Source organism: Photinus pyralis, unplaced genomic scaffold, assembly GCF_008802855.1.
Source record: "Photinus pyralis isolate 1611_PpyrPB1 unplaced genomic scaffold, Ppyr1.3 Ppyr1.4_LG1, whole genome shotgun sequence".
Lineage (NCBI taxonomy): Eukaryota > Metazoa > Arthropoda > Insecta > Coleoptera > Lampyridae > Photinus > Photinus pyralis.
This window is the reverse complement of record NW_022170249.1, coordinates 63,048,038-63,060,233: the sequence shown is the minus strand read 5'-3', so window position 1 is coordinate 63,060,233 and position 12,196 is coordinate 63,048,038. Positions and strand designations below refer to the sequence as shown.

The following is a 12,196-nucleotide window of genomic DNA, read 5'->3' as shown; positions in this document are numbered from 1 at the left end:
AATTCTAGTTGAGGATAAATACGTAGACTTTGTTTATCCAGTTCAATTCGATTAACTAAACGATTGATTCGAAATTTATAATCTACTTCATTTTCAAGCTCATTCATTTCAATCGATCGAAAATCTTCCTGCTCATCCTCACCACTAGACGAAGGCATTGAAGAAGTAGATGATAACGATGGAGATGCCGGTGTATAAGGTGTTATCCAGGGATGCGTATATTCCAACACTTGCGCAGCCTCCTCATACTGTTTACGAGTGAGCGTTCGATTCAGAACAGAGGTGTTATTAATACCAACGATCAAAGTAGAAGGATATGATTTTTTTAAGTTTTGAGTTATTGTTGTCTTGTAGATTCCCCTGTTAGATAACGTTTCAAAAATTTCGGTTGTACAGATAATTTTTAGTGTTCTTGCTTGCCATAATTTTAAAACACTTTCAGGTAAGTGGATGTGCCCAAATAAATTTTCATGTTGAAATGATCGTAATTTAAATTGGTTTAATGTTACAATTGCGCTGATTGTTTTCAAACTCCTAGGTTGGTGGTGATAGATTAATTTGGAAACGCCTTCTGTAGTATTTACAAACTGGAATTGCACTAGACCTGCTGACAGCAAAATTTCTTCTTCTTGAGAAATGCGGAGAGTTTGACGATGACCATCAATAACTGGTAAACTGGCAAACACAGTATCAACAAAAGCTTCATCGATATCTTCCATTATGATTTTTTTAAAACGTGTTGAAATAGGTGTACTAAATAATATTGAAATTGAGAAGAAGCATCAACATATTTATATGAGGATTCGCTATGGTCACCAGGTCTCCCCCCGCCACTTGCTACATCGTCTGATTTCATGCTGGCATTGTTTCACTTTTTACTTTTTGTTCTAACGTTTTTCCTGCTGATTAGTGTTATCGTTGCATTTATAGTTTCACTGTTTCCTGCTGATTAAGCCGCCACTCGCCACATCGTCTGATTTCATGCTGACATTGCTTCCTATAATTAGCTTAACAACCCGACTTCTTTTTTACTTTTTGTTGTAACGTTTTTTCCTGAATGTTATCGTTGTCTTTATAAGTTCACTGTTTCCTGCTGATTAAGATTTCCGTAGGTTGCCGCGTATTGTTTTTATGTTAATGTTCCTCGTTTGTATATTTCACTGTTTCCTATTGATTAAGACTTCCTGTCGAGTATCGTTTTTCTTGCTAATGAATGTTTTCCGTTTGATAAAGATTTCCGGCGCAGGATGCCGCGTTAATATATAAGAAGCGGTTTGATATTAATATAGTCAGTACCTACATTGTTTGAGTAGAAGAAAGTCTTTCTAACTTATATAGTTGGTGTTAACTATTCCAATAAATAAATAATGGATCTAAATAAGTCACTTTAACGAATTAACGCGATCGGAAATATTGTTGAAAGGAGTGTCCTTAAATTGCAAGACATGGAGGGCGGAAAAATATATGAGATTGAAAAAATGAAATCGATTATCACGCATTTTGGACGAGGAATCGTATGTGAAGTTGTCAATAATACATCAATATTTTTACCGCAAAGGATGGTTCGAGAAATGGATGATGAAGTAGTCAATCAATTAAACAAATTAAAGATGGGTATAGTGTTAACTGGTTTTTTCAAAAATGATATACCGAAAATAGAATTAGTAACTATGAGCAATTGAATTGATATTGTAATAATATTAATAAATGCGATATGCTTGTTATCATAATTGTTTTTTAATGTACCTGATGCAGAGGAGGGGAGCACCTTCATATAAAAACAATTGGGTATACGTCTAATATCCAGTTCATAACTAGTATCTAGGTATTTCATTAGCTAAAGCTACCTAATTTACCAATCGTTTAAAAAAAATGTCTTCGTCTTCAATTATCGAAAATATACACGCATCGGTCAATTTGATCGAACATTTTTATAAAAATTACCATCATGGTATGGCATGCCAGATTCCAAAAATGATAAACGTGATCAACGCCAACCTAAAGTCGATTAAAGTTTCATTAGAAGCTATGATATCGGTAGCGGATAAAAAACATCTTGCAGCAGCCGCCGGGAAGATGGAGCGTTATAAGCTGATAATCAATCAATTGGATGCATCTATATCCGGCACATCCCTCGAAGCAAGACCATTAGTGGAATGGAGGGATTTAGTAACAGCCTTTAAGTCAAGGGTGAGCACAGGCATTATTATTAATTCGGGCCATAAAACACTAGGAACATTTTTTAGTGATAGTAGTAAAGTATTTTCAAATAAGATTAGACATATTTTTAACAAGTATAATCAACCTTTAAAAGTAAATTGTGAATTTTGTGCAGAATTTGTTAAATCATCTTCAAATAGCGATAATTTAGACTTAGATGCTCGAGAATTTAGTTTTAATACAAGAAATTTTCTTATTTTAAATTGTAATTTGGAGGAGGAAGATTTGAAAAAATTATTTAATTCAAACGTAGTAGACTATCTAATGAATCGTTTGCTTGATTTCGAAGAACAGCAGAGTGGGTGGGCTTTATCGCGAATTATTTCGTTAACTGTGAACGCTAATAGTACAACTTTAGTAAAAGCTTCATCGTACATCGATTTACCTAATGAAGTTAAAGTGAAACATGCGGTCATCAACGTTAAAAATAACGATGAGGCTTGTTTCGGATGGGCCTTATCTTCAGCTCTTTTCCCTGTGTCCCAACATTCCGATCGTGTTTCCTCATATCCTTATTATGCTGAAATCCTAAATTTTCAAGACATTAATTTTCCTATGACTCTAAGCCAACTTCCTAAATTTGAAAAACAAAATGCTCATTTATCACTTAACGTTTATGGGCTTATCCGAAAATCGGTCTCTAATTACATCACCGTCCCCTTTTACTTATCATCAAATAAAAAAGAACAGCATGTAAATTTATTAATGATCCAAGATGATTATGAAATTGAAGATAATAATAATAATAATAATGACAACGTTGATGATCATAGAGATAAAGCTGCGAAATTCCACTTTTGTTGGATCAAAAATTTGTCTAAGTTAGTGCATTCACAGTTAACGAGGAACAACAGAAAATTATACATTTGCGATAGGTGTCTCCACTATTTTAATTCTCAAACGAAATTGAGCAGACATGAGTCGGATTGCAAGCAGATGAACAAATGTAGGCTAGAAATGCCAAAACCAGGTACTACCGTACATTTTAAAGACTATCAATTCAAACAGACCGCTCCTTTCATCATGTATTGCGATTTAGAATGTTTAGTTCAAGATTTTCACGGAGATGAGACACGGAACACACTCAAATATAAAGAGCATATCGTGTGTAGTATTGCATATTATCTCCATTGTACGTTTGATAACTCTTTATCGAAACTTGAAATGAAAAGAGGTGAGGACTGTATTAATTGGTTTACCGAACAATTAGTGAAAATTGGAGGCATTTTACAACAATATTTTGATAATCCTGTACCAATGAAACCATTAAGTGATATGGAAAAGCTAGCGTTTAATGCGGCCACTCATTGTCATATTTGTGAAGCTCCAATATTAGAGGAGCAAGTTAAGGTTAAGGACCACTGTCATTTTTCAGGACAATGGCGAGGAGCTTCACATCAACAATGTAATCTAAATTATAAGACCCCTCATATTATCCCCATATTCTTTCACAATTTTAGCGGGTATGATAGCCATTTCATTATAAAGAACCTTGCTCAAGCTATTCCCGGTAAAATTAAACTGTTGCCTAAAAATAAAGAACGCTACATCTCGTTTACCAAATGCATGATAGATACTGATGTGCAATTTAGATTTGTAGATTCTTTTCGTTTTATGAATGAATCGTTAGAGAAACTATCATCCTATCTAAAATTTGATGATTTTAAAATTTTACGCGGTACGCTAAGTCATTTAAGCGATGAGCAGTTAAAGTTGTTAACCAGAAAAGGCGTTTATCCCTATGAATATATAAACGATTGGACGAAATTCCAAGAATCTTCTTTACCTGATAAAAACCAGTTTTACAGCAAGTTAACAGAATCACACATTTCAGAAGCAGAATACATGCATGCGCGAAACGTTTGGCGAAAATTCAACATTCAAAATTTAGGTCAATATAGCGATCTTTATCTAATGACAGATGTGCTTTTACTAAGTGACGTTTTTACAAATTTTCGAGAAAAGTGTATTATAACCCATAAGTTAGAGCCTGCATTTTTCTTTACTGCTCCTGGGTATACATGGCAATGTATGCTCAATTATACAAAAGTGAAATTAGACCTTCTGTCAGATATAGATATGGTTTTATTCATTGAAAAGGGTATACGAGGCGGGATAACCCAGTGCTGTACAAAATATAGTAAGGCTAATAACAAGTATATTGAAAACTATGATGTAAATAAACCTTCTTCTCACATCCTTTATATGGATATGGTTAATTTATATGGTTGGGCTCAAAGTCAGTGTTTACCTCAGAATAATTTTAAATGGCTTAGCGAGGCAAAATTAAAATCATTAACACCTGAAGCGGTGATGAATCTATCTGATAACGCAAATGAAGGTCTTATATTGGAGGTAGATATAGCATATCCTAGACAGCTACATAACAATCATAAATATATTCCGTATTGTGCGGAGCATGGTAAACCACCTAATGGTAAATTCAAAAAGCTGCTTGCAACATTGGAACCTAAAACTAGATATGTGATTCACTATCGTAATTTAAAACAATGTCTTCAAGCAGGCCTTGTGCTCGAAAAAATTCATCGTGCGATAAGCTTCAATCAATCTCGTTGGCTTAAGTCGTATATAGATTTAAACACGCGGTTGCGATCACAGACAAGTAATCCGTTCGAAAAAAATTTGTATAAGCTACTAAATAATGCAAATTTCGGAAAAACCATGGAGAATGTGAGAAACCATAAGATTATCAAACTTGTTACACGATGGAATGGTAGATATGGAGCTAATTACTATCTTTCTCAACCTAATTTTCATAGCAGGGAAATTTTCGATGAGGAATTGATGGCTATCGAGCTATCCAAGGTTGAAATAGTCATGAATAAGCCTCTCTATGTTGGAATGGCAATTCTAGATATTTCTAAAACCCTAATGTATGATTTTCATTACAATTTCATGCAGCAACAATTTACAGATGAGCAGATGAAAGTCTTGTACATGGATACCGATAGCCTGGTTTACGAGTTAATATGTGATGATGTATACGATCTGATTCGAAACAATATTGAGAGGTTTGATACATCTGAATTCTCTGAAAACAATGAATATAACATTCCAAGGCGCAATGCTAAGGTGATCGGTTTGATGAAAGATGAACTGAGCGGAGCAGTGATAACAGAGTGGGCGGCTTTAGCGTCAAAAATGTATTCTTATAGAACTAGAGATAGGGATATTAGAAAAGTAAAAGGTATTAAGGGTAATGTTATTAAAAATAGAATAAGTTTTGATGATTATTTAAAGTGTTTAAGAAGTGGAAAAGATAAAAAAGTCTCCCAAAGCAGCATAATATCAAAAAACCACAGGGTATTTAGCGTGGCGCAATCCAAAGTTGCGTTACGCAATATCGATGACAAGAGGTTCACGCTACCAAATGGAATCGATACACTACCATGGGGACATTATGATGTTCCTAATAAAATGGATTTAGAATAAATGTTTTGTTATCTGTTTTTTATTTATTTATTTATTTATATAGTACAATAGAATTAGAAAAACTAGAAGTATTAATTATATTATAAATACATGTATGAAATTATCATTATATTATACAAAGTCTGATTTATTAATCCAAGAGTCGTGTGATTTATCCATGCCAAGCCAGCGAACATATAATTTGTTCCCCTTGTGACGCAACACTTTCTCCACAAGAAAGACATCTGGATGAGCAGTTTTCTGCATTTCTTCAGCATAAAATTGACCCATTATCGGTTTTCCTAATAAATCCTCCAGTAGGTAAGTAACAGGGTTACCAACATTCACTTTAACAACTTTAAATAGTTCCGTAGAATAGTTTGGAGTGTAGCCTTTTGCAAAAATAGATTTGTATTTGGAGATTCGAACGAAATCGCCAATTTTAAATTTAATCGACCCCATTACTTTGATATTATGAAACATGGGTAAGTTGGTCTCGGAGGTTACATTCTTAGGCTTCATTTTAATCGTGGAATGCTTAGTATCATTGTACTTAGAAGTTACTTCCGACAACACATCAATCCATTTGTATTTACCTCTAAGACTGAATCGTTTATAGAGGGTGTTCTTCAAGGTCCTTATCACTCTCTCCGCTATCGAAGCCTTTTTTACGCTATAAGTTGAATAATGTGTTATCCCATGCAACATCATAAGCTTTTGAAAATCTTTATTATAGAATTCTTTCCCATGATCAGTTTGCAAATTGTTAGGAATTCTACCCTCACTTATAATCGACGCCATCTTCTTGCTCACTTCGCTAGCATTTTTTGATTTTAGAGGGCGTGTCCATAGGTATTTGGAATAGCAGTCAATCACGGTTAACACATATTTATGCCCTTGATTATCTTTAGAATATCGCGTGAATTCAGCCAAATCAGCTTGCCAAAGATCATCACGATGTTTGATTATCGTTCTTTTTCGTTTAAAATTTTTTCTCGCCGATCTGTGTAACTCTTCAACAACACCGATCTTCGCCATCTTCTAAAACACTACCAACAAATGGCGGAGATTTAAGCATTATTAATTCGTCGAAAGTCTGCATACCCAGTTTTGCGCGAATTTCATTTAAGTGGTGCCCTATTTCGTATATAGCATTCAGATGACCGTCCATGATTGTCTTCAACGATTTAAATGCCATGCGTAGGTATCCATTTGTTACGGCATCATCATCGTTCACCGGATCAGCTAGATGTTTCAACCGATTACCACGCATATTGTATTGTTGGGTTGTAAAGTTCTTAATACAATAATCCACATACTGTTTGGTGGCAACATCGTTGTCTCTAACAGGATCGACGACGTTACAGATTCTCTTGTTTTGCATATCATAATCATCGGTATCGGTAAATTGTAGGGTATTATGGTTATATAATCTTGATGACGAATGTCTTCCAAACTTGTCAACGCTCATTTTCAGGCTAGGCGATTATACCTTCTTCTCGGAGCTCTTCTTCAATGCTTAAAATCTCGTTGTTGTGTCCGGTATGACCGGCCGCTTGCGATGCGTGTAACAATCTGAGACGTTCGACTAGTTCGTGAGGAGTATTCCAATACACATACTCCTTTAGTTTATCGTTAACCTCTTTCATCATACCCGCTCCAAAATGCTCTGATAGTAACGGTTTAATAATATTAACGTATTTGTATGACTTGGTGCCCATCATTTGTTGACGAGGGTCATAGTTCCGTTTGTATGCGTTAGTAGCTAATAAAATATCTTTATACAACTGACGATCCTTGAAGGAGTATGATTTTGGCTTCTTCAATACAAGCAATTCATATAGCCCTGGAGTACCAGTATAAAGGGTATCTTTTATGGAAATATCTTGACCTTCAAACGCTACTGTAGAGTCTCCAATAACCCACTCATTGGATCCGGGGTCATATCGAAGACCATAAACGTTATCAGTGTCTCCTGTTGTATCCCTAATCAACCGTTCGATATATTGACGAGGTAAATGATGGTATTCGTCTAGAAAATGTAGCTGCTGTGATAAGTTGCTAATCGAAGTTTCCTCCGGTTCACTGTCTTCTTTTTCTTCGTTAAGCGCTATTTCACTAATATCAGGCGGAAAATTAGATGGTGTAGTAATTGCGGTATTTTCAGCACGGCGAGGCGTTGTAAATTGTTCTCGCATTGGAGTTGATTCATATTCAATTTTTTTTTCAATTTTTGGAATTAATTCTGGTTTTTTCAACTCGTGCTTAGCTAGTGCCTTCAATGGGTCAACTATAGGCTTATAAGTCTCTTCTACTAATCTGAAAGTCTCGGTTTCGCCCCTTTTAAGAGCCGCAAGTTTACGTTTTATGTCATTGCGAGTTTTAGTTAATTTTCTTTTAATAGTCTGATCTTTTGCGTTCATCTTAACAGGCTGCTCGCAATCTACTAAACGAATTTAATACCTCTTGAAACTATTTAATCGGTTCAAATGGTCGAAAAGTGGTTAAAAGCGGTTCAAAAACGGTTTCAAAGCTGTTTGAAAGCGGTTCAACGGTGCTGTCCAAAAGCAGTTCAAAACTGTTCAACCGTAATATAGCAATCAAAACCGCTTCGATATCTCCCATAATCAAAATCCTTTACAATGCACATGAAATCGTGCTTATGCTTCCAGCACTTGGAACCCATTAATTTAAACTGTTCAAAAGTCATATCGCTACCAACATGCTCGTCATACACATGTTTTAAGTTTAAATAGTCTTGTTTAAATAGAACAATAACGTTTACATTATCGCGTATTAACTGCTTCGGTATCTTTGAATATGTTTGACAAAGATAAAATGAGTCCACTCCAGAATGCCGACCTCTACAGAAATAATCTCGAATTATGTCTTGATTTAAACAAGCAACATCATCAAATATCATGATCGAATTCTTGCTAATATTTTCTAGGGTTATTACATCATCTTTATCACTATAAGCGTTATAGTTAATGCCTTTGATGGGTTTAAGTACTTCTTCTAGATATTTATACTTTGGCTGCTCTAACGATTTGGAGTATACATATACATTTTCAAACTTCAGACCATTCGTTGCTTCCAACAAACTGATCATTACATTCGTTTTTCCGGATCCTGATGGTCCGCAGATGACCGCCCTAATTGACGCCGGAAATAAAGAGCCATGTTTCCCCGCCACTTCTGATTTAGTATAAAAATCATGATCTTCAACATCTAATCGCTGAGGCTGTTTCATAAACTTCATTATTACTCCACAGTTTGAGTTATACTAATCAGTTCATGGCTGATCACCGAGTAGGAAAGGGTGTTATAAACAGCTTGATAAATAAATTGCCTGTAGAACTTCATATACCGGGATATCAGTACTGTGGACCGGGAACCAAACTACAAGAGCGTTTAGCTCGCGGTGATCCAGGAATAAATCCGTTGGACGCTGCGTGTCAGCAACACGACATCGCGTATAATAAATTCAAAGACGTTGAGAGTCGTCATCAAGCCGATAAAGAACTTCAAATTCAAGCTTGGAATCGCGTAAAGGCACGAGACGCTAGTTTTAGAGAGAAAGCAGCCGCGTTGGCCATAGCGGGAGCGATGAAAACCAAAAGGAAACTTGGAATGGGGTCAAAACGACGTAAAGCAAAGCGTGGGAAGAAGAAGCAAACTTGCTCATTTAGAGGAGGGGTTTTAGATCCAATTCGAAAGTTAGTAAAAGGCGTATCATCATCAACAAAGTTGAATAAACTCATCAAAATGAGTTTGGTGGCCGCCAAGAAAGCGGTTAAAGCTGCAGGCGGTAAAGTAAAGTGCGAGTACCTCGAGTGATACCGGTACCTAAAGTAGGAGGTTTTCTTCCATTTCTAGTACCACTATTCGCCGGTCTTTCGGCTGCGGGCGCACTGGCCGGTGGAGCTAGTGGTATAGCTAAAGCAGTTAACGATGCGTCGACTGCAAAAAAACAGTTGGAGGAAAATAAACGACATAACATGACAATGGAGGCAGCCTCGTTAGGCAAACAAGGCAGCTCGCTATATCTTAAACCCCGTAACAAAGGATACGCCTTATATTTGAAACCGTATTCAACAAAAAACTTATAAACTTGCCGCGAAAAGCATTAACGGACTCGGATCTAGTAAAGTATGCCAAAGACGTACCCTTCTTCAGAGGAGTGTTTATGCGTGATTCATTACCGAGGAAACCTCATCTAAACGAGTGTGCCATCGTAAACCTGGATGATACGAAAGGAAAAGGTACGCATTGGGTTGCTTTCAAGAAACGCGGCAAGAAAGCGGTTTACTACGATAGCTTCGGCAATTTAACACCACCATTAGAAATAATCAAATATTTATCCGGTTGCAGCATCACATATAATTATGTTAAGGAACAAAATTATAATACGCTGATATGTGGCCATTTATGTTTAAATTTTCTGTATAATAAATAATTCTATACAGTGTTGTGTTTACTTTATCCTGCCAGTCATGTCTCGAACGTTCACTTTAACGGGCGTAGGCAACGTTCTTAGTACATCGTATTTTCCGCCAATTGAACTAGACCATAATCAACAATATGGTTTAGGATTGGTGGGTTTTTATGGCTGTAATTCTATACGCAATATCTTTAAAGGAAACAATAAATTTTACTATGCACCTGCCGATAGTAACATCTATAAAGAGATTACCATTCCGAGTGGTGCGTACGAAATTGAAGAGATTAACAGGATTCTACAGAAACATATAAACGAAGAACCAACCAATTCGATGGACTTTATGTTAAGACCAAATAATAATACGCTAAAATGTGAAATGAAGACCATACATGATATCGACTTTAGGAAATCGGATTCCATCGGTCGCATGCTCGGTTTCTCTCCTAAATTGTATGAAGGCGGTAGAATCCATGAATCTGATCTAGATGTGCAAATAATCAACGCAACAAATATACACGTTGAGTGCAACCTAACGGGTGGAGCATACAGAAACAGTGCACTATCTCATACCATCTTTGAATTTGACGTACACGTTGAGCCTGGTTATAAGTTAATCAAGGAGCCAGCTACTATTATATATTTACCAGTGCTCACACATCAAATAGATATCATAACCTTACGGCTCGTTGACCAAAACGGTTATTTAGTGGATTTTGGTGAGGAAAAAGTAACTATTCGATTGGAGCTGAAAAAGTATGGGGCTTAAAATTTTCTGTAAACAAGGTTCTTCGCTTAGTCATCCTTCATCAGTCAACACGAGTGTAAATGGTGGTGGTGCATTAACCGAAGACGACGTACAGTTTTTGCAATATCTCGGCTACAAAGTACTACAAAAGAATGGAAGAAGCACTAAAAAACCTATTCGTGGGCGTAAAGTACGAGGATATGATCGTGGAATGTGATCGTAGAACTTACCATCCTTACTCCGCAAACGCCTACGACAACTCGGATGAGATCAATCTTGTTATACAGAAAGCGGATCTCATCACAGTCACCTATGATAGCGTCATATACTTGGAGGGAACGCTTAATCCAACAACGCCTAATAAAACTTATGATTTCACTAACAACGCGCCCCTCTTTCTCTTCGATGAAATTAGATTTATTTTGGGCGATCAGGTGATAGAAATCGTTCGATTGCCGGGGATAAACAGCACTATCAAGGGTTTTTGCTCATACACGACCAACCAAAGCAGATGCTTATCGCATGCAGGATGGAGTCCTGCCGACTCTCCTCAGATCCTCAATAGCACGAAGACGGCTTTTTGCGCTTCCATACCACTAAAGCATGTGCTTGGGTTTGCCGAAGGATACAAGAAGCCTCTAGTTAACATACGTCAAGAGCTGATATTAATTCGTTCCAAGGATGATAGAGATTGCTATAAAGGAGAGACAGAGGTTAAGATTAATCTTACGAAGGTAACATGGAAGGTTCCATATGTAATTCCTAACGATGCAATGAAGCTGTCAATTTATGGAAGAATTAACAAGAATTCGCCGATACAAGTGGCGTTTCATGCTCGCGACCTTTACGTATACCCAACCTTACCCACCAGCAGATCGTTGGTTTGGTCGGTAAAAAGCAGCACTGGTTTTCAACGCCCTCAATGGCTACTGATTGCGTTCCAAACTAAGAAGCGAAATAACAAAGAAGCAGATGCGAGCAGGTTTAATCATTTGAGTGTTTCCAATATAAAGGCGAACATTAACAATCGAAGATATCCTTATGAGCAGCAGAATCTGGTCTTTACCGACAATAAGTATGTAGACGCTTACGAAGAATATTTAAATTTTCGAAATCAATATTACGACGCTTTGCAAGAGGGATCGCTTCTTAGCTATAAAGAGTTCGAAGATCAGCCCATCTTCGTTATCAATTGCACTCGCCAAAATGAGAGTATCCATAATGTGGTGATCGATTTAAAATTGGAAGTGGAAGCATCAGCCGCATTTGCACATGATACCATCGCTTATTGTGTAATTTTACATGATGTATTAATCGAATATGAGCCATTCACTAACATTGTGCGCAAAATCTAA

General features: G+C 36.6%; 1 protein-coding gene across 1 annotated transcript; it reads left to right on the top strand.

Annotated features, from left to right (window-relative positions):
• Positions 1-10,993: 10,993 nt before the first annotated feature.
• Positions 10,994-12,196, top strand: LOC116165617. The gene has a single exon (XM_031480209.1). The coding sequence runs from the start codon at positions 10,994-10,996 to the stop codon at positions 12,194-12,196; it is 1,203 nt and encodes a 400-aa protein (XP_031336069.1).

Excerpts from the sequence above, each read along its gene's own strand:
- LOC116165617 (XM_031480209.1), top strand. The coding sequence starts at position 10,994 with ATGGAAGAAGCACTAAAAAACCTATTCGTGGGCGTAAAGTACGAGGAT.